Source organism: Pipistrellus hanaki (assembly GCF_964339955.1).
Source record: "Pipistrellus hanaki genome assembly, chromosome: 7".
NCBI classification, from domain to species: Eukaryota; Metazoa; Chordata; class Mammalia; order Chiroptera; family Vespertilionidae; genus Pipistrellus; species Pipistrellus hanaki.
Genome location: NC_140509.1, coordinates 24454631 through 24477671, shown reverse-complemented (window position 1 = coordinate 24477671; position 23041 = coordinate 24454631). Strand labels below are relative to the sequence as shown.

Here is a 23041-nt window from a genome sequence, read left to right as displayed (position 1 = left end):
AACTTTCTTGATAATAACTAGGAAAATAAAAGTCAGCTAGCTTATCATACTTACAATGATCTGGATATCCAGAGACATTGTATAATAAAGTCAGCCCGGGGACTGTTCTCAATGATATCTTCTTAATGCAGCTTTAACAATGAAAAAGGGGACTATGAATGGATCATGTAATTGCTGTTGCTGGATATCATAAGAGTTACTGCATTTTTTAAAAAATTCATAAAACTGGGTTTGCATATGTCTTCATCAGCACCATATGCTTTTAATCTTTTGGTATGCTGCAAAGCAAAATGTGATCACAATTACTGCACAATAATTTTTCTAATTTATATTAATTCCAGATGTTTGCAATGTATTAGCTGTGGTTGGCATCTTATTCACCCGCCACTACTATAGCTACCTGTCTAACCATTGGTATTATTCCTACTGTGAAAAAAACAAAAATAACAAGTCATGGTTCTGCAGCTCATTTCATAAACTTTTAATAGTCTTATCACACTTGTTAGCTATCTATCCCCTTATCATTGGCCCCATGATAGCACACACTCAACTTCTAAATGGGATGAACAATGGCTGGTGCCAAAAGAGGTCATGTTTATATTTCTGGGTCACTGAACTTCTCTCTGTCTCTTTCGTTTCCATGCCTATAAAACAGATAAAGCAATACCTGAACCATGTTTTTCAGAATGCAAACTGAGATAATGGATGTGAAGACGCGTTAAAATTAAAAAAAAAAAAAAAAGTGTGTAAAGGATAATCCCTTAACCTCACCTTGAAAAATAAATACAGAAAAAAAAGTATTTGGAATCAGTAAGAGAACTTGGAAGAGTTTCAGTCTATTTTATTTGTAGAGAAGTTAGTTTCCATTCTTAGGACGGGTAGAGGCAAAAATGGAAAAAGACTTGATGAAGAGACTGAAGAAACATTTTAGTGACATTTGAAGCATGTATTTTCAGGCCCCGAATGAATGGTGTTACCTGGAGAGTTTCACTGTCCTTAAATAGAGGTGGGATAGATACAAAGTACCTCAGCAACAGCATCTGGTGGAAGAGGCTGTCACATCTAAAATAAGGAGTAAGGGCCAAATGAGAGCAATCATGGTTACCTATTTTCTAGTCTCTTCCTTCTTCCACATGTCTTTCTGATTCCTTCACAAACTGTGGCTTTTTGTGTTGCTTTTTAGCTTTAAAAATCCAGCCACCTCCATGAACCCCCTCCGTAGACAGGGCATGGGGAAGGAAGGACAGATGGGAGAGAAATCCGAACTAAGTCAATACCCTAATGACTGTATGCTAGAAGCATGTTGCTGTACAACAACATCGCCTGGAGCCTCTTTATTTGTTTATCAATGGACATCCCACTGCTTCCCGGAGATGTAGGTCAGGCTCATTGAAGACAGGAGTCACCCATCATCACACGCGGTCTCCGTTATGTTTCCAGACTGGGTGCTCTGCCGATTCCTGCACACTGGAGCGCCTCCGAGCCACAGGACTGGAGACACCTGTGCCTTAGGGACGCAGGGAAAGTCCCATCTACCTTCGGGAGAGACTTTCCCTAGTGCTTTTCCATCCCCTCCACTGCTCACTCCTCATTCCCACCTTCCCTGCCTGCCCTCTTGGCCCCCAGCTTCCCTGTTTAAGGGGTGCTTTTCCCGCTCTCTACCCTCTCGAACCCCAGCTGAAGACCCAGAGCTCCTCCGCACCACTGGGCATGTCTCATAAGCCGGGGAGGCTGGAGCTGCAAGAAGAAAGCGCTGGCCCCTTCTGTGCCCCCCTCCCCTCTGCAGCTGTCTTCCTGCCAGTCAGGCGATCCGACGTGCGGGACGACCCAATGAGGGCCCGCGCCCTCCGCGGGGGCCCCGCCTCCCCGGGCACCAGCACCAATGAGCGGCCGGCAGGGGCGGGGCGCGCCCTGTGCCCGCCTCCCCAGTTAAGGCGGCTCGTGCGAGCGCGGGGGGAGGCTCGGCGCGAGCGAGGGACGACGGCGGGGACGGGCAGGTGTGGGCGCTGGGCCGCGCAGCCCGACGGCGGGAGTCGCAGGTGCTCGGTGCACGGGGCCGGGGAGGACGCGCGGAGGTGTCCTCGCCACGGGGAGGAGGCGGAGCGGCGCGGGAGCCCAGGCGCTGCTGCCCCGCGAGCAGCCTGCGTCCGAGAGCGCGGAACCCAGCGCTTCGCCCGTGGACGGTCCGAAGTCCGCGCTATGGAAGAGGAGAAATATCTGCCTGAGCTGATGGCAGAGAAAGATAGCCTGGATCCATCTTTTGTGCATGCATCGCGCCTTTTGGCCGAAGGTAAGGACTTGTGTCCCCCTCCCGCAGCTGGGCACAGACCGACCCTCGGCCGCCCGCCCAGCTCACCCCGAGGCTGGGTTGGGAGAGTGAAGTTGGGGAGGGGACGCCTGTCTCCTTTTGCAGAAACTGGTCCCCGGAAGATGCTAGCTCCTGAGCCTGCTGCTCTCTGGGCGGGCAGGAGGCGATGCTCTTACTCCTTTATGTCTTAATTCGGGGGCAGCCCGGAGCGACCAGATCTTCATGGCAGAGGCGATGTGACCTGTTAGGATCCTTGATAGAGAAACCATAAAGTGCATCGCGGCTCCCAGGGATCTTTCCACTTCGCAGGAGGGAAGGTGCATCCGTTTGGAAGTGAACAGTGATCCATGTAGTGATGTTCTAAGAGCTTCTTGCTGCATATCAGCATTTTTTCCCACCCCTTTCCTGCCTTTGGGAAGTGATGTGATCCCCTCTGGTCTAATTACAGTCTTTCCAGGGGAAAGTCCTGGAATTAACCCAGATTAAACTATGCACGTAGGATGCATGTTCTTCTGTGTTTGTGAAGGTGGCAGAGGCTAAAGTGGCTACCCGTGTATTTGAAGTGTGATAATGGGTTTACTCTGCGAGTTATACCGGTCGCTGGGAACACTTCACAATTGATCAACTGTTTCACCAAGTGTGCATTTTCTTTTGTGTACCTGCGATGCTAAAGGAGATCTCATTCCCGGGGGAACCTCTGTGTCTTGTCTTTTGCGTGGCTTTGAAAGGTTGTGTAAACGCACGCGCACACACACACACACACACACACACACACAAACCACACACAAACTCCATGAAAGGAATATTAATCAAATTATTCCATTTATCTTGATATAATGCCATCTATTTGATAAAGATACAGTATCTGTAGTAATCTACACAAGCCTTTTTAAAAACAACTTTAGATTTTTTTTTTGATGAGTGCTTCATTAATAATGAATTGCTTCGTTATTAAACTGACTACAGTGCAGTTCTGTAGCTGAGGTTTTATGGACTTACCTATAGCCAAACTAAAAGTGACAACTTCCTCTTCCTCAGCCCTTCAGCATTGAAAGAACTGCTTTCTTTTTTGAGACTTAGTTGTACATGGCAGCAAATATTCTGATCTCCCATGTGTGATTTAAATAGACATTAGGTTTATTTTAAATATTTTAATAATAGATTATTTTTATAATAATGAAGTATAAGGTGTTTTACTCCATGCTTGCATACTAAACAGTTAAAAAAGATTTATAATCAAAATATTGAACTTGTGAAACAACTAACCTGTTTTTCAAGAAACAAGTTGGTTTTGTAGAGGATTTGGTAAGGTAAAATACAATTATGCTTACTACTCTCTTGGTTACTGAATTTAAAAAAAGAAAAGAAATTAAAGTTGAAAAGTAAAGTCAATTATAAAAACCTCTCTATTGAAAAACATAGCAATACATAAAATAAAGAGTATTGAAAATTAATGAGTTATTGAATGCGTAAGATTATTCAAAACAGTTAAAAATGAAGCTAGTCTTTCAAAATTGTTTACTTCAATATGTTTTCCAGAAGCGTCGTTAGCTGATAATGTCGTTACAGTGAAAATAAAAAACAACAACAACAAATAAAAAGTGATCATTTTCTCTGAACTGCTCTTGGGGACAGCAGGATCAATGATTAATTCACCTTTCACTAATTAGAGTTAGTGACGTTTCAAAACTGCCAAGCTAAAGGAATGCATGGGAGAAACCCTTAAAAGAGTACAAAGTCTTCTGTGGCTGGTGAAAACAGTCAGAGAAATCTGTGCATCTGGTTCCTTGACATTTCATCTTCCCCAGGAACTTGATTTCTTCATACTTAGGAACCTGTTCAAGATGTTCCTTGTAATTTAATTTTTTCCCAGTAGGGGGAGGTATGCGCTGCTTTTGGAAAGCCTTAAGCTCCAAAATAGAGAGGAAAGCATCTAAGAAACAAAGAGATGTCCAAATTTCACAGAATCATAGTGAGGAAAAGAGAATGAAGTAGATTATGATAATCATGTTGGAGTTTATAAAGAGATGTGCAAAAAGATGCACAAGGTATAAATTAATTTTCTAATTGTATTTTTTTTTCTGGGCTTATTAAAAAGTATAAGGTGAGTGTGCTTTGGAATCTTTAATAAATCTTAATGTACATTTTACATTATAGATCTTTCATTATCACTTCAAAGGCCGTGTGCCAAGATTTCCTGGTTTCTGTTCAGACCTCTAGAGGAGAGTATGGTTGAGATGATTTTATTTCTCATACCTGGAAATACACTGATTGAAAGCAGTGGCTATAAATAAACCTGACATAGATATTCATTTGGAAGGAAGGTGCACACTGAAGTACATTTCAGTCAGTACTGTGCAGACAGTCTCAAGACTGAGTGAGTAATAAAAAATGATCCAGATGATTCACTTCGGAATGATTTTTTCCGGAAACTGATATCTATAAGGGTAGCGTTATGAACCAATGAGCTTTCCTAATGGGTTACTTTGCTGTTTTGATTGGTGATGGATGGAAATCAGTGCTCACTATTGACAGCTTTGTTTAGAATTGAAGGCTACGGGTTTTAAAGTATTAGTAATAGTTTTTTAGTTCTTTTGTCATTTTTGTTGTGTGGTGTGTTTTTTTTCTTTTCTTATTTCACTTTGTTTCTGCTGTTTTCAGTAGGAATGATCCAGAGAAAGCTAATGGAAGAGCCTAAACATTTTATGTATTTAACTGTTACTTAGAAAATATCTGGAATAATATGGTTCAAAGAGTGTTTATAATGTGTTTGATTAATTAAAATAATTATTTTCCTCTGATTATAATATTGTTTAATTATCCATTTGTTATGGAAGATGCTTTTGAATATGATAAAACAGCAAACTCAGCATGATCCTTAAAGTTGCACTCAGCCTCTGAATTTGCTTGCCAGATGAAATTAGATGAGGTTATTTATATCTACTACTCTGGGAAGTGCACTAAACTGTGAATTCAGATACCTGGATTTTAATTCCACTTTTGCCTAAACTGATTCTTGATAAGTAAATTTCCCTTCTCTGGGCCCAGTTTCCTTGTCAAATTAAGGAGTTGCACTAGATGATCTATATGTATCTTTTTAGGTCTAGTTAAGCATGGGACTACTGCTGATACAGAGGAATGGTGTTTGTGTATTCAGAACACCAAAATCAATGGTTGAAGGTTTTTGAAACATTTTTTATTCCTTCCTAGTTTAATGATTAATAATACATTTATTGCACTATAATGTAATTTGAGGCATATACATTATTTTGGCACTGGGGGCAGATTTGTGTTCTGAATTCTATTGAACTGTTATGAAGACTTGGGGCTAAAAATGTATATACATGAAAATATTCTTGTTTGCAGTCTAGCATGCCTATCTGCTGGCAGACATAGATCTGCTCAAATTCATAGATCCCATTATAGTGATTCCATACCTTTAGGAGGATTAATAAATTCTTATCAAATTGAGAATTTTTTTGGGTCCTCTGAATGGCATTACTTCTTAACCTGAATTCTTCATCATTGTTTTTGACTCAAATATTGCCAAATATCCCAACAGTTCAAATGTGTGTGTGTGTGTGTGTGTGTGTGTGTGTGTGTGTGTGTTTATTGCTTTTTTGTTTTTGATTTTTTAAACTCTAGGTGCTATTTTCAAATTTTGGTGAAAAGCGTGGCTGTCCATCTAGGATTGGACTCCAAGCTGCTGATATAGCTTTTAAAACCACACAAGGAATGGGGATTAACATTTATTTCAAATACTTATTTGTAGTGACTTATCTACATTTAGATTCTCAATAAAGATCATTTTTAATTTAGATTGTGTTTATTAAAATATTTTTCAAAAAGCATGGTGAGTTCTTAAATGAAGATATTGGTATCATGTCTAAAATCAGCTTCTGATAAGAATTGGTATTCATGTTACGTTTCCTTTGATTAATGTAATGTCTATTTTCTTTCTCTCCATATATTTGAGATCATCTTACTTATGTTTCTTAAAGAAAACCAAATTGGCAGAAAAGCTAAATTCAAGATTTAACTTTGACCTGCAATTAAAAAACATTTACAATATTGTAAAGAAGTCTGATTAAACAAACAATACACTTGGAACAGGGTGGTGACACTTCTGCCAACTGTAAAATTTCCTCCCTGACTCTCAATTTCTCCATCTGTAAAACAGGAAAAGTAACAGCTATCTGGCCTAGTTCTTTATGGGTTAAAAATGCTGTTTCTGACAATATAGGTGGTATTTCATACGAGTATAAATAGGATATTTTGTTCAAATATAACAAAAGCATAAGCAGAAATTACACAGACGTAACATGATGGTTTCCAGATTTTTCTTCACATGTTAATGACGTCATGGACTGCATCTCAGCTTGAAGTTTGATTTTGTAAGAAAGTAAACACTGCCTTATTTTTTACTTCTGGGTGAAATTTGAACTCATAAATCAAACTATGAAATAAATAACCTTATGAAAAAAAAATGACTCCAATGAAGGTTTTAAAATATCATGTTCCCTTGGTCAATGGTTACTTGTCAGTATTTTACTTGGGCTTGATTAACTCTGGTCCTGTGTCTTAAAGGTTAATTCCAAATCTCCCGGGGCCTCTTCCTAAACCCATATATCCTTCTTTCTGGGAAGCTGATTTCATCCTCTCTTTTCTTGGGGGAAGTGGGTGTTCATTTTCTGATGCTCTTCAATCTCCTACTATCTGAAAAACATCCATCCTTCTTCCTATTGTCTTTCATTCTCAGATGATGAGCTGTTCCTTTTTTTTGTTCAAGGCGGATTTGTTCACCCGGATCCTTAACCCCAATGCTCATCATCTCCGCCAGACGTGTCCTATAGTTACATCCTTTCTCCAGTGTCTCCAACTTCTTCCTCCCTGTCTACTCCTCCCTTGTAGCAGACTGTAAACATGATCCAATCTGAATCACCGTTCAAAAGTAGAATTCTTTTTTTCACTTGCCAAAAGTAATAAAAGTAATCTTTCTTGACATTTATCTTCCTTCATTTTCTTGAATTTTTCAATAAGTCTATACTAAGCTGCTTCCCTTTTCAGATTACCTCCTCAAAACTCATCAGAAAACCAGTGCTCCTGGTGACAGAATCATCTCTTAATTGCCAAATCCAATAAAATGTTTCTGACCTCTCATCCAGTCTCTTGGCTGCATTTTCCACTGTTGACCTTTTTCCAGTTTTTTTTTTTTTTTTTTTTTTTTTGGTGGCTTTCCCTTTGGCTTCCAAGCACTGCAGCACTATTGGTTCTACTCCTCTCTATTTCTTACCCTCACCATCCTCCATCCCTCTCCTCCCCCCAACCCCCAGCCTGAACACATATTATGCTGTCTGAGTGATTCATTAAAAATCAAAGTGTGACCATGCCACACTTTTTAATACAATTCTCTTTTAGCAGGTGACCTCTGGCACAATGCCAGTGGAGGGAGAGGGGGCACCCCCTGATACTTCCAGGCGGAGGTGAAAGCTCAGTCCCTCCACCAGGTGTCCAGTGACACCACTCTGGCAAGGAAGGGGAGGAACACATTGTTGTGTCCTCTGGAGAAGGGGGACACCTCATTCTTGCTGGAACACGTTAAGTTCCAGCGGGAATGAGACTTCTGAGTAACCCCCTACTTCAGAGGGAGAAGGGTGGAAATATAGGATCTCCATGTGGCCGCTTTGACCCTCTAGGAGGCCTCCATATTGTGTGTGGAATGAAAATCCCTATTCCCCATTCAATCTTCTTTAATTCTGAGGAGACAGGAGGAAGCTAGGTAATGGGGATAAGACCACAGGAAAGGAAGTAGAACTGGGAACCCAGCTAAGCGGAGTTACTAGGGCATTCCAACTGGGCGGGAAGGAAGGGCATTTACAAGAGAGGCATGGACCTTAAAATGTATGGATATCACTAAGACAGGCTGTGTGCAGATAACCAAGTCACAAGGCAGTAGGCCTATAAACCAATCCAAAGGGATATTGCTAAGGCAGAATTCTTTGAAAAGGCATATTAGGAGTTAGCAAGACTACCGACCCCCTAAATTAAAAGGCACACACTTCCTCTCTTTCTCCCTCTCTCCCTCTCTCCCTCTCCCTCTCCCTCTCCCTCTCCCTCTCCCTCTCCCTCTCCCTCTCCCTCTCCCTCTCCCTCTCCCTCTCCCTCTCTCTCTCCCTCTCTCCCTCTCCCTCTCCCTCTCCCCCTCTCTCTCTCTCTCTCTCTCTCTCCCTCTTCCTCTCTCTCCTCCCTGGCTCTCAACGGTTCCTGACATTCCTTGCTGTGATGGGGGAGCACATTCCTGCTTCTACATGGCTTATGGCCACATGGGCCTCCACCCTTGGGCTAATAGACTTTAATTAGCCTAGACACTAACCTACTCCTGACTGTAACAGGGACTGGAAGCTTTGGACACTGGCCTGCTCTTGGAACCCCAGCTACCCCTTTTCCAGGACTGGCTGCTCCCAATAAACTTTGTTCCTGTTCATTGTTTCTGTCTGTGACTTCATTCTTCGATTTTCACAAGACAAGAACTGGGACTCAACACCCATACTTTTTGTAAATCAATTCCACCCAGAGGGCAAAAGGGTGCCTCTTAACAGCTGGGTCAGTTTGGAAGTCTAGGCTCTCTACTTAACCTTTCTTGACAGGAGTGAGCATGGGACACCTTTGGTTTCTTTTTATTTTTTTCCGTTGTTGTTTAACTGGAGCAGGATGCTTGTTGCTAAATGTTTTCTGTTTTTCTAGGTTGCCCTTTTTCTAGTCCTTTGGCCAGAGAGAGCAGGCTTTTCCTAAGGCTTTTGTTTATCTCTTTTGTCTGTTTCTATTGATGTGTATGGATCGCCAGCTTTCCCATACCTACCTTGGCATAGATGAGAAACAACAAAAACTCAGGAAACCATTGCCTTGCTGTTCCCGGGCCTTGTGGAACCCAGTTAGCTTGCCTTCTGTCTTTCCAGTCTATGGTTTATTGATAGGTAATACCCCATCTCCACTTATTTGTGGGTCTTTATTTATGGGCCTTGATTTATTTCTTTATGACATTTTCTTGTGAATGTATGGTAGGCCTAGCACATTAATATTTCATTAGCAATTCATATAAGAACGAGCATAGCTGGGATAAATCCACGTGAATAATGGGCACCTATGATTCGCTTTATTTATCCAAATTCAAAGAGACTTTGGGACATGGCACCTGAGAGTGGGAACAAAGTGAGGTCTGATCATTATTTCTGGTTTCTGTTGAAGTACACAGTCTAGATTGGAGCTCCTTGTTCCCACAGGCGCTGTAAAAGGGAAGAAAGTTTTAAGACATGCTTGCAAATAAGTCTACCGTGTCACCGGCTTTCTTATGCCCTTGTTTGTTTGAACATTTGATTATATCTTATTTTGGCCTGAATATATATTATGAGAAATGTATTTTAATTGGCATATTCTGCTATCAGTTTGTTTTTGTTTAAAGCTATAGCAATGTAAGATTTAATATATTCATAGATTGAAATGTGTTCCTTTTGCTCACATGGTGAATTTTAATAAAATAAGAATGATATGGAAATAGATTTAAAAAATGACTACTAGGGAATAGTTGATTTCCCAAATTAATCTTAGCAAATATCCTTATTGTATCACTTCTTTTTTTCTCAAATGGAGATTCCTGAAATGATCAATGTATTATTTGTCAAAAACTTGAGAACTCACAGCCAAGCATCCTTTGCTCAATCATTCTTAGCTATCATGGGAAAGTAGTTATTTGTAGCCTATCCATCATTGCTTACCTTTGCCTCATGAACATGACTTTCAAAAAGATTTTGTTATAGAGAGGGTAATAAACAATTAAGAACCCCTGAATGACATTTTTTAGGCCATTTACTATAGGTACCCTTACAATTTAACTACAGTTTGGGTGAGAAATATTGATGGACTTGGACTCTGCTATATTTGACTATAACATACATGACCTTGAATGTGTGTTGGCAACACCTGTTTGAAATATGTGCTTTTGGTATATGAAGAAGTATCAGATGTTTAATTTATTAGTTTTTAAATTGTCTGGGGAATTCAACAGTATGCCTAAGGTATAAATAACAGAGGTTGGGAAGATCTGCTAGATTTTATATACTGATGATTTCCTGGGAATTTAGAGGAGGTTGTGACTCTTGTTGGTCAGGTAATTATAGGTTCATCACTATCATCATCATTGTCAACATTATCATCTTCATTGCTATTCACATTAAGGGGAGATTACTCTTTATCAGGTATTATACTAACATGCTTTGCATTCATTACCGTACTTAACCCACCCTCCAATGAAATAGTGATCAGCATTAAGTTTTTTTGACAAATGAGAAAATTAAGAATTGAAGACGTTAATTTATTACAAGTCACAAAGCAAATGAATTATAAAGCTGAAACCTGGCTTTCTTACCCAGAGGCCATAAGTAACCATTACACCATACTGCTCCTGCGGGGGAGACACAACTTGAACCAGGCTTGGAAGGAAGCCTGTATATTAATGTGTGAAGTGTGTTAGGAGGTCAACATGGTTGTTGTCCTTACCTTCTGAAATATGTTCCTAATACAAGTATTGGATACATTATTACACAGTACTGTTAAATACTTATAGTACGTATGTAAAAGGCAAGTGCATTTATAAATAGGAAAATTGATCCAAGTGCAGAATTGTGTTAAGGATTATCGAGGCAGCTTAACTTTTCTATATGTCTTATATTGACTGTTGTTTCTAAGTTTGGTGATTCCAGGCATGTTTTTTTGTTTTTGTTTTTGTTTGTTTGTTTGTGTGTGTGTTTGTTTTGTTTATCCAAAAAAGGGATTGGAGAACTTTGTGTGATTTACTAAGGTATTTTTCTTCTCATGTGTTTTAGAGAACTGCTTTCATTTGCTGGATTCTTTTAGGAAGGGAGAACAACTATGAGTCTCTTTCTTGTGTCTTGAGGCAAAGTTGTTTTGTTTAAAATTTGGAAGTGAGCAGATTAACTCATTGTCAGAAATCAAGTACGTACTCAGAATCATGGCTTAGTTTAGATGTCATCCACAGGTTTTTGAGGTTTTGGGATTCAATAACTTCCAAGCAGATAGATTGGTTGGTGTTAGTGTACTGGTATCAGAAATGGCACAGGTGATGCCCATTTCCTTTAAAAAAAAAAAAAGAAAGAAAGAAATGTTACTTTTGTAATAGAAAAGCTGAATGAGTGTGTTTTCTTTGGAGTGTAGATATATTTTGCAAGTTCATACCATCTCTTTCCTCTCTGTGCTCCTGACATACACCCTTTGTAATAAACTGGTAATCTAATAAGTAAGATGTTTCTATGAGTTATGTGAGCTGCTCTAGCAAATTAATGAAACACTAAGAGGAGGTCATGGAACCTCTAGTTTGTAGTCAGTTAGTTAGGAGTACTATTAACAACCTGGAATTGCTACTGGCCTCTGAAGTGCAAATAAAGCATTGTTGTATAGCTCATCAGTCACAAGCACAGAAGACCACTTTGCTTGCAACAGGCTTAAAAAGTGGGGCATGGGGCAGGCTTGTAGGATTGAATCTTTAACCTGAGAAGGCTTATGCTATCTCTGGGTAGATATTATCAGAATTCAGTTGATTGCTTGGACATCCTTCTGGTGTCTAACACTCCTCACACACACACACACACACACACACACACACACACACCATTTTGGAATTTGGTCTAGGAAGCCAAAAGATTAAGTGTGTTTGAAAGATGCAGCAAAATAGCAAGCATCAAGAATAAGTGGGTCTACAGAGAATGGTAGATGCTTATCACACTTATCTTGTCAACTGTGCTAGAAAGTTGGCACTTTATGCCAAAAGCAATGGTAAATCACTTAAAGGTTTTAAAAGGGGGCAATTGTGACATCAGCATTTCATTTAAAGCAAACTGTGCCTGCACTGTTGAGGAAGGATTTGACAGATAATAAGTCATGGGCAGAGCATCAGATAGCTTGTGATCCAGGAGAGAATTTATAGTGACATGGATTCAAATAATGAGAATACAGATGGGATGAAGAAGACAGAGCTAATAGAAATTTAGCAAGTGAAATATAAAGAATCATACTGAATAGAGAGGATGAAAAATAAAAGGGTAGTGGAGTGAAGGCTGTTGTCTATGATGCTCTTAGTAATTGGTTTAATGGTGGTATCAGTTATTGAGACAAGAATTAACAGGAAGTTAATGCTGAGTTCAGTTGGATATGCGTTGAAAGGCTTGTGGGGTGTTGAGGTAAAAAGGCAGATGGAGATCTGGGTCTGGAGAAAGGTCTGGCTGAAGGCAGTGGTTTAGATTTCATTAGCATGTAGGTGACACTTGACCTTAGGAGTGGAAGAGTTCATTCAGGAAGAGCATGTAGAGAGCAATAGGAAAGAAATTTAGGATAAAACCCTGAGGAACATCAGCATTTAAGGGGAAGACAGAAGAAAAGTCGTCTACAAAGCTGAGGAGTTTCTTAGGATGTAGGTAGGAAAGATGAGATGTGTCCAGTGTCAAGTAAATAGAATATTTGAAAAATGAAAGATGTGGTTAATATTTTCAGGTACTGTAGACAGGACAAGTGAGACACAGATTTAAAATGTCTAATGGATTTGGTAACAAAGAACAAATTCAGAGCGGAGTTAGATGAAATTCCAAGTCCATTGCATGTACCTACACTTTCCTTGACAGTTCTTATTGATTTGCTGGCACATGTGACTTTGTTGACCACTGCCCACTTTAAATTAGGACACTATCAGTTCTAAACTAACAAGATAGTGACAGCCACCTTCTTGATACATTTCCTCCTGAAATTTGTGATGCTACAATCAGTATAGAAATTTACCTTCTTTATTCTTCTCTGTGAAACTATGATCAACGGTGAGCTTGAGACCAGTGCCTGAATCTGTTGTATGCTTAGAACCTTAAAGTTTATAGTATAACCATTTATCTATACTGAATAACATATTATATGAAAAGATATATGCATTAGCTTTCAAAGGTTTGTTTCAAGGCTGGCGAAAATATTTACTTTATTGGACCTGAAAGAAGGCATGTGCTTCTGCAACATTTTAATTATATATATTTTAAGGTTAATCATTATTTTATGAAATGTGTGTGTGTGTGTGTGTGTGTGTGTGTGTGTGTGTGTGTGTGTATGAGTGTACTGTGGTATTTCTTATTCTGTATTGTAGTAAAGGAAAGTTTCAGAGTTACTGTTATAGTAGAAACAATATGGTAGGTGTAGTGAAAATACTAGTGCTTGAAACCCAGATCTGCTACTTGGCTGCTTTGTGATGTGGGCAAATTTCCAAATCTCTTTGAGTCTTTTGTTCTTATCTATGAAACTAGAAGCCCAGTGCACAAAATTTGTGCATGGGGGGGTCCCCTCAACTCACCCTGCACCCTCTCCAATTTGGGACCCTTTGGATCGCACCTAAACCAACAGTTTGGCATCCCTCTCACAATCCTGGACCACTGGCTCCTAATTGCTCACCTGCCTGCCTACCTGTCTGGTCACCCCTAACTGCCTCACCCCTGCTGGCCTGGTCGCTCCTAAATGCCCTGCCCCTGCCAGCCTGTTATCCCTTACTCCCCACTTCCCTCCCCCTCCCCCCGCTGGCTTGGTCACCCCTAACTGCCCCCGCTGGCCTAGTAACCCCTCATTTCCCCCCTGCCAGCCTAATCACCTCCAACTGCCATCCCCTGCCAACCTGGTTGTCCTCAACTGCTCCCCCTCCCCTGCTAAACTGGTTGCCTCTTACTGACTCCCCTGCTTGCCTGGTTGCCTCCAACTACCCCCCACCCCACCAGACTGGTCACACCTCATGGCCCCTCCTGCTGACCTGATTACCCCACACAGCCTGCTTGTTCAGTCATTTGGTCATCCCTCACTACCCTCCCTGCCGACCTAGTCATAGGCAGCCATCCTTGTGAGGATGTGATGGTCAATTTACGTATTACCTACTTATTATATAGAATATGATTTTGTCAAGTGTTTTCATAAATAAATCAAGCATCGTATGAACCTCACTGCTAGTGTATGTGGAGTACTTATGGTTGAAATCAATGAAGAGTCTTCCCTTTACTCAACTTTGTCTAGTTTTCTTACTTTAACAAAAAAAACACACAAACAAACAAACAAAAAATCCCTGTTTGGGTAGCTTAAGTTAGTTACAGCATTGTCTTGATATGTCAAGGTTGATGGTTCAATCACAGGTCAGGGCACATGAAAGTATCAACCAATTAATGTATAAATAAGTAGAACAACAAATTGATGCTTCTCTCCCTTCCTCTATCTCTAAAATAGATTAATAAAAAATAGAGCCAAATTTTGTGAAGAATGAAGTGCAGCTTTTAGATATACAATTTGATGAGTTTTAATAGTTAAATATTCTTGCATAAGCAGTGCTCTTGGCAAGATAGAGAACATTTCCATCAGCTCAGACTTTCCTTGTACCCACTTCCCATTAATCTGTATTTCCTTTGGCAACTGCTCTTCTGATTTCTACCATAGATCACTTTACTGTTCTTCAACATTATATAAATGAAATAATTCACTATATAATCTTCCTTCTTTTTAAGTTCAATATATTTTTGAAAGTCATTCATGTTGCATTTATCAAGAGTTCATTATTGTGTTTCCTGCTGAGTAGTGTTCCATTATATAAATACTAGAGGCCTGGTGCATGAAATTTGTGCATGGGTAAGATCCCTAGGCCTGGCAGGTGATCAGGGCCAATCTGTGGGGTGACTGGTGGGGTGATCTTTGGGGGGAGGGGGCTACGATGGCAGCGACCTTGGTCAGCCTGGCACTGCCCGCTCGCTAGCCCCGTCCCCCACTGTAGGGTGATTGGGGGGCTCCTACTGGCACCTGCTTTGGCTGGCCTGGGGCCTGTGGGCTGGGAGAAGCTCCTGTGTTGAGTGTCCCTGGTAGTCAGTGAATGTCATAGTGACTGGTCATTCCACCAGTCATTCTGCCATTCAGTTGATTTGCATATTAGGCTTTTATTATATAGGATGTCACAATTTGTTTATCTAATTTCTTGTGGCTGGACATCTCAGCTGTTTTTGGTGTTAGCTTATCAATCCTCCTATATAATAAAAGGGTGATATGCAAATCGCCTTAATGGCAGAATGACTGGTCGCTATGGCATGCACTGATTACTCCGGGGAAGATGCTCAATGCAGGAGCTGTCCCCTGGTGATCAGTGTGCTCCCACAGAGGGAGTGCCATTCAGTGAGAAGCCCTGAGCTGGGCTTATGGCTGCTGAGCTCAATGGCAGATGTGGGAGCCTCTCCCACCTCCAACGCAGCTCTAAGGATGTCCAACTGCAGCTTAGTCCCGCTCCGTATGGAAAGCGTGCCTAAGCCATCAGCCTGACATCCCCAAAGGGCTCCTGGACTGCTAAAGGGTGCAGGGCTGAGCTGAGGGACCACCCCTCTCCACTTGAGTGCATGAATGTCAGGCACTGGGTCTCTAGTTATATAAAAGCCTAAGTGACCTCTGGACCACTCAACCAGTAGCAATGTTGCTCACTGACCACCATGAGCAGATGCTCAATGTAGGAGCTGTCCATGGTGGTCAGTGCACTCCCACAGTGGGAGCACTGCTCAGCTGACCAATGGCACCAGATGCTGGGCTCATGGCTGGTAAGCCTCTCCTGTGGACACTCCCCCTGTGCGCCCTTCCCCCACCTGGACTGGGACCGGGACCAGCATTGGGACTAACTGGGCATGAGCCCACAGCTGCTTCTTGGTCATGGGCATGCCGGTATCATCCTAGGATGGCACATGGATACCACAGCAGAGCAGCACCAAACCTACCTAGTGGTGGCAGTGGCAGGCACAGTGGGACTGTAATGAGCAGGATTGGCATGGTGCCAGGCCCGGGCTTGGGGTCCTTCCCTGGCTGCCTGCCGTTTTGTGCACTATTACATCATTACATCTCTCTGGGGATGTAGAAATGCTGATTTCAGCTGATCCCTGCAGGCCAGGCCTCTAGTTACAAATGAGCTGCTATGAACTTTCATGTACATTTTTTTTTTTTGCACGTGTATACTCTTTACTTAGATTGAAAATGGTGAGGTTTTTTGTGTGTATAAATGGCCCCTGACTTTTTACATATTAGGATTATTGTATTACTAAAGGCCAGTGCATGAAATTCATGCACTCGGCAGTTGGGGGGCGGGTGGGGTCTGTCAGCCTGGACTGTGCCCTTTTGCAGTCTGGGAGCCCTTGGGGGATGTCCAGCTGCTGACTTAGGAGCGGGCCTAAGCTGGCAGTCGAACATTCTTAGCACTGTCACAGAGGCAGGTGAGGCTCCCACCACCGCTGTTGTGCTCACCAGCCATGAGTCTGACTTCTGGCTGAATGGACTCCCCCTGTGGGAGTGCACTGACCATCAGGGGTCAGCTCCTGCATTGAGCATCTGCCTCCTGGTGGTTAGTACACATTGTCGTGACTGGTCATTCTGCTGTCAGGCTAAAACTGGCTCTCTGACAAACCCCAAGGGTCCCAGATTGCAAGAGGGCACAGGCAAAGGCAAAGGGACCCCTTGGGTGCATGATCAGGGCTGGAGAAGGATGTGGGATCCAGCGTGTGTCTGGTCCATCTTGTTCAGTCCTGATTGCCTGGATCCCAGAAGCAAACTAACCTACTGGTCAGAGCATCTGCCTCCTGGTGGTAAGTTCACATCCTAGTGACTGGTCAAACAGTCGACTGTTTGCCCCTTGGTGGTCAGGGCACGTCATAGCGAGCAGTTGAGCAGCCTTAGCATATCATTAGCATATTATGGTTTGATTGGTTGGATGGCTGACTGGATAACCAGTCACTTAGCATACTAGGCTTTCATTATATAGGATTTTACATTGGAACAACTGTAAGCCTAGTCTTCTCTGACCCTGTATTGTACAGAATTGACAATCTTAGCCTGTATAAAATAGATATACCCAAAGATGAATAACTGAGCCCTACATCTGCATCCACAGTGATAGCCCATTCATATCTCTTGATCTTTAGTGGCATGATAACTGTCAGCATGGCTATCACCCTGAAATGTGACATAAAGATTTTGAAATTGCCCAAGGGCATAAGTGACTGTTGACTTTATATTAATCCTTAGAGCACAGGTACCAAACCACTGTCATTTAGTAAACATATAGGTAGTCATCATGTCAACAGTAATAACCCCAAAGAAGATTTAACAACTATCCAAACTGACAGAATACATCAGTGCTGGTACCTGACAAGCTAATTCTTGGGGAGTGTGTTTATACAGGTAGGAAGACTGCTCCCTGAAGGAAAATGATCTGAGAATGGGGTTTAGAAGTAGGGATGCAATGGACAATTTTATTTGCATTTATAAAGGAAAAACACTGGACTTAGATGCCATCAAGTGAATGTAGCATTAGAGATTATCTATAGGGGGTTCTAAATACCCTGGAGGTATTTAGAAACCCCTATAGATGTAAGAAAAGGAAAAGTAGCTATTTTGTTTTCCTCAAAAGATATGTAGTGATACTTCCTTGTCAATGGAAGTTTTGATTAGATGTTCTATGAATATCAATTTTATGCACATTTTAAAATGTCCATAGCATTGACAATAATTCCTCATGTTGCCATAACAGAGAACTGCTTTTGAACTGTAGCTCCACACAAAATGTTAAAATGTCTCATTATGTTAAACAGTAGCCCACAGAGATATTTAAATCTGTGAAGGATATATATATATATATATATATATATATATATATATATCAACATTTAATAGTATTAGAGAGTTTAAGATCCATATAGGGTGGATAGGAGAGCAAAGGGTTCTTGATGCATCTAATGTTGACTGTTAGTTTTGACTACTCCTAACTAGAAATGAAAAAATAAGTTGAGCTTTCTTAGCTGCAATTCACCTTTAATCCCTAATAACGGATTCTATATAATAAAAGGGTAATATGCAAATCGACCGAACAGCTGAGGGATGAGGGATGAGGCCTGTGAGAAGGTGGCACCATTCCAACCAAGGCATGTGCCAGTGGGCAGAGGGAGGGGACAGCGATGGGATGGGGGCCACGGTGGCAACCAGCAGCGGGGCAGTGGGGGCCAGTGCCATCCCCTGATCGCCTGTCCAGTCGCCTCCTACCGAGGGAGGCCTCAGGCGGTGGCAGCTGGAGCTTCGGAGTGGGGCTGCCACTTACCATCCCCAGATATGCCCACCAGAGTCATCTTCTGCAAAGGGAAGCCACCAGGGACTGTGGTGGGGCTGGCCACTCCCTGTCCCTAGATAAGCCTGCCAGAGTGGCCTCCCATAGAAGGAGGCCATTGAAGGCCATCGTGCAATGGGGGTGGTACTGGCTGCTCGCCTCCAGCGGTGTTCCCTGTTTGGCCCGCAGGTCAACTCCCACAGAGGGAGGCCAGGCTGAGGCTTAGGCCTGCTCCCCAGCCATCAGTTGGACATCCCCTGAGGGCTCCTGAACTGCGAGAGGGCACAGGCCGGGCTGAGGGACCCCACCGAATGCATGAATTTTCATGTACTGGGCCTCTGGTATTATTATGTAAGTGGTGTTTTAGAGGATTTTATTTGTTTTAACCTGTGTTCTCTTAGAACCACAACCCCTTCTTAGAGCACTATATTACATACCATTGTCCACCTGCCTGGACCAAATGGATGAGTGGCCATCTGACACTTTCTGAGGAGAAATTGGCATTAAAACCAGGAAGCCCCCAGTTAGGGCCGTTCCTAATACAGAGGAATTCTAACTCTGGACGTAGGTCTGATCTCCAGACAGAGCAAAACAGATGCACTGTGTGAAGCCAGTATGGGAGAGAATTTCCTGAGACCATCCAAGAAGTCTTTTAAGGGACTTAGTTGACCTTGGTTTCTGAGAAACCCCATAATTTTCCCAAGATTTGCACTATTTGAACAATATTTAGGATGGCTCCTATTGGTTTATGTTATTTGTAATAACTTTGACTAAGAAAAAATAGGAATGGTTCTAGGAAAATAGCAATCTCTTACAAAATTTTAGTTTGAGTTTACCTAAAAGCAGACCCTGAGATGAGGATTTGAATGTAGAAACTAGTACTGATAAAAAGCACTAAAATGAACTAAAATGCCAAAGTAACTTCATTAATCTCTAAAGAGCTGGAATTTTTTGTTTGTTTGAATGTATGTGAGTCTAGTTATAGTTATATATAAGTTAAAACTGCCTGTAATAATCCAAGGGTATGAAAATAAGAAGGAAAAGAATACAGCTATTGGGATGTCTTATTCTCTCATGAAATCTTTATTGCTTATGATATTTAGGATTAAAAAAATGTATTTCACATTGGCTCTCTATTCATTTTGAATGAAGTTAAGTCCAAACTTATTTAGCAATAGATACATAGTACCTTATAATTTTCTCCAGAAATAGGCCTTGAAACAAATACTAGAGTGCAAGTAATTTATTTTGAAGGTGATCTCAAGAAAGGGTGAAGTTAGATATGAAGGAAAGGCATCCAACAAAAGTTAATTTTTTGTTTGTTTGTTGTTTTTGCTTTTTACAGAGAGGAAGGGAGAGGGATAGAGAGTTAGAAACATCTATGAGAGAAAAATATCGGTCAGCTGCCTCCTGCACACCTCCTACTGGGGATGTGCCCACAACCAAGGTACATGCCCTTGACTGGAATTAAACCTGGGACCTTTCAGTCCACAGGCCCATGCTCTATCCACTGAACCAAACTGGTTAGGGCCAACAAAGTTTTTTTGTTTTGTTTTGTTTTGTTTTGTTTTGTTTTGTTTTGTTTTGTGTATCTCTCTGTGTGTTTTTTTTCCGTCAAGCAAGTTACTAATATAGGCAACTAATGCTTAATCACATTGGGGAAATTTGGGAGTCAGTGTAAAACGTACACAATCTGAGATATGAGGAAGATTACTTATTGGATGAGAGTAGCTCATTAATGTTATCTCATTCCATGCTTCTCATTTTGGGGCAAAAAACAACAACAGACTGATGGCCAGCAATAGCTCTTAGGCAAGGAATCTATAGGCCCTGGATATTAGAAGATGGGTGGATGTGCCCTGCAGTTAAAAGGATGAGGAAAGGCAATGATAGACACTGTACTGAATAGGATGGTATAATATAGGATTGCTTAGATTCTTTTTTTTTGGCTGTATAGGACAGACAGAACATGTGAGAATCCCTTGTGCGTTAGAAAAGAGTCAACTGAATAGGGAGAACCATATTTCATCTACCCAGCCTCTCCTGTCCTCTCAAACAACAAATCGATCAATTTGAACTGGGTTTGAAGAGTACCTCCCCTGAAATGTTTCTGTATGAGTGAATTTTAGAATAACACTGTTCTTTATTGAACTGAGGCAAAATATTGTAGCTACTTGATAACAGCCTGCCACATTACAAATCACCACTTGCAAGGTTACACAAGGTGCCTTTAGAAAAAGCTAAATGAATTACTTCAAATAGTGTGTTTGTATTCAAAAGGGAAATAGCTGTTAGTTTGAGAGTGACAAGTCTTTTCTTTGGGTTTCAAAAGGCCCATTGCCATGCTCTGCTTTCTTTGAGTGCTGCTGGGAGCTGAAAGCCTGCAGTGAACAGGTAAATAGAAGGTATTTCTAATTGAGAAAGGGAAATTAAAAAATAATTTTGGTGAAACAGTCACAAGGTTACTCGTTTTCCTATTGTAATATTTATAGACTTTGAGGTTGGTTAAACTAAATGTAATTTCAAACATAACATGTAGTTAATTTATTTTCTTAATACTTCTTCAATTAACTTTCTTATGTAAAAAGTATTTCATAGTTTTTAAATATTTTATATGTTTTAAATCTGGAAGAGTCTATATAATTTAACTGCCAATGGTATGTCTCAAAAAATATACCCACACAAACACATGTACATATGTGGATACATGGCATTTAGGGGAGGTATACACACACACACACACACACACACACACACACACGCGCGCGCACACACACCAGATAACAGTAATCCTGTCATCTTTGCCTGTAAACATGGAAGTTAATCATTAGCAATATTGGTTTGTAGTTGAGAGAAGATAGCCACTTGTTCAACAATAGTGGCATGCAGGAGATAATTTTTCAGTGGTCTGTTGTATCCTTACCTCTTATTGTTTAATGACTTACCATATGGGCAAAATCAAATAAGTTCATTTTCTGCCTAACTAATGTTTTAGAATATATTTTACCACAAATACCTTCAGGGATTCCTATTGTCTCTCTTAGTTTACTTAACATGTTTATGTAAAACGTTCAACTTACTGGTACTAGTTCTCTGGTAGTTTGTGAACCCCATCTCATTTTAAAAAAATCAGTTTCTTTCTTTTTTTATTTTTTTTAAATAAGTTTTTATTGTTCATATTATTACAAATGTTCCTTTCCCCCCCCCCCCACCATTGCTCTCCTCCACCAGGTTCCCACCCCACCCTCTGCCCTTTCCCCACTCCCCATTGTCCTCATCCATAGGTGCACAGTTTATGTTCAGTCTCTTCCCACATCCCCCTCTCCCCTTTTCCCCAAGAATCGTCAGTTCACTCCCCTTCCATACCTCTGATTCTATTATATTCAACAGTTAATATTGTTCATCAGATTTTTTTTTTTAATTTTCTTGGTTTTTAGATTCACTTGTTGATAGTTACATATTTGTTGTTCATAATTTTTATCTTTATTTACTTTCTCTTCTGAAAGAACCCCCTTCAGCAATTCATATAATTCTGGTTTGGTGTTGATGAACTCCTTTAGCGTTTTTTTTTTTTTTTTTTTTTTTTTATTAGTGAAGCTCTTTATCTGACCTTCAATTCTGAGTGATAGCTTTGCTGGATAGATTATCTTTGGCTGTAGGTTCTTACTATTCATCACCTTGAATATTTCTTGCCATTCCCGTCTGGCCTGCATGGTTTCTGTTGAGAAGTCAGCTGTCAATCGTATAGGTGCTCCTTTATAGGTAACTACCTTCTTTGCTCTTGCTGCTTTTGATATTTTCTCTTTGTCTTTTGCTCGTGGAATTTTAATTATGATGTGTCTTGGTGTGGTCCTCTTTGGATTCCTTTTGTTTGGAGTTCTGTGCGCTTCCTGGACTTGTAAGTCTAATTCTTTCACCAGGTGGGGGAAGTTTTCTGTCACTATTTCTTTCAGTATGTTTTCGATAACTTGCTCTCTCTCATCTTCTGGGACCCCCATAATTCTGATGTTGGTTCGCTTGAAGTTGTCCCAGAGGTTTCTTACATTATCTTCAATTTTCTGGATTCTCTTGCCTTCTAGCTTCTGTGGAGGAGTGTCTTCTGGCTCTTTATGTTCCAAATCTTTGACTTGATTCTTGCGATCTTCCATTCTGTTTTTAGGACTCTGTATAATATTTTTTATTTCAGAGAATGTATTCTTTATTTCTTGTAGATCCCTTATCATTTCTTGTTGATCCCTTATCATTTCTTGTTGATCCCTTATCATTTCTTGTTGATTTCTTATTAATTCTAGTTGATCTCTTTTCATATCCTCATAGGTCTTATCGATCTTTTCTAGGAAATTCTTGAAAAACCTTATAAGCGTAGATTTAAACTCTATATCCAGTTGCTTTTTGTCCTCCATTTCTTTCTTTTGTGATCTGTTTCATTGTCACATTGCGCAGCTACAGATGGGGCGGGGTTTCAGGATGGAGCCTACAGCCTTGGCTTCAGTCAGCCCCACCCTATGTGGTCTCAATAATCCCCAGGGTCCTTCAGT

The 23041-nt window shown here is 40.9% G+C and overlaps 1 protein-coding gene across 9 annotated transcripts in view; it reads left to right on the top strand.

Moving 5' to 3' along the window:
- Positions 1-1970: 1970 nt before the first annotated feature.
- The window catches only part of KHDRBS2 (KH RNA binding domain containing, signal transduction associated 2), a 522833-nt gene continuing 501762 nt past the window's right edge, over positions 1971-23041 (top strand). For all 9 annotated transcript variants that reach the window (XR_014795558.1, XR_014795559.1, XR_014795560.1 and 6 more), the window contains exon 1: positions 1971-2290. Coding sequence is in view for 1 of the 9 variants with exons in the window: in XM_084890368.1 (XP_084746494.1) it covers positions 2200-2290 (91 nt within the window). In the remaining 8 variants the exon portion in view is untranslated. The remainder of the gene's footprint in view (positions 2291-23041) is intronic.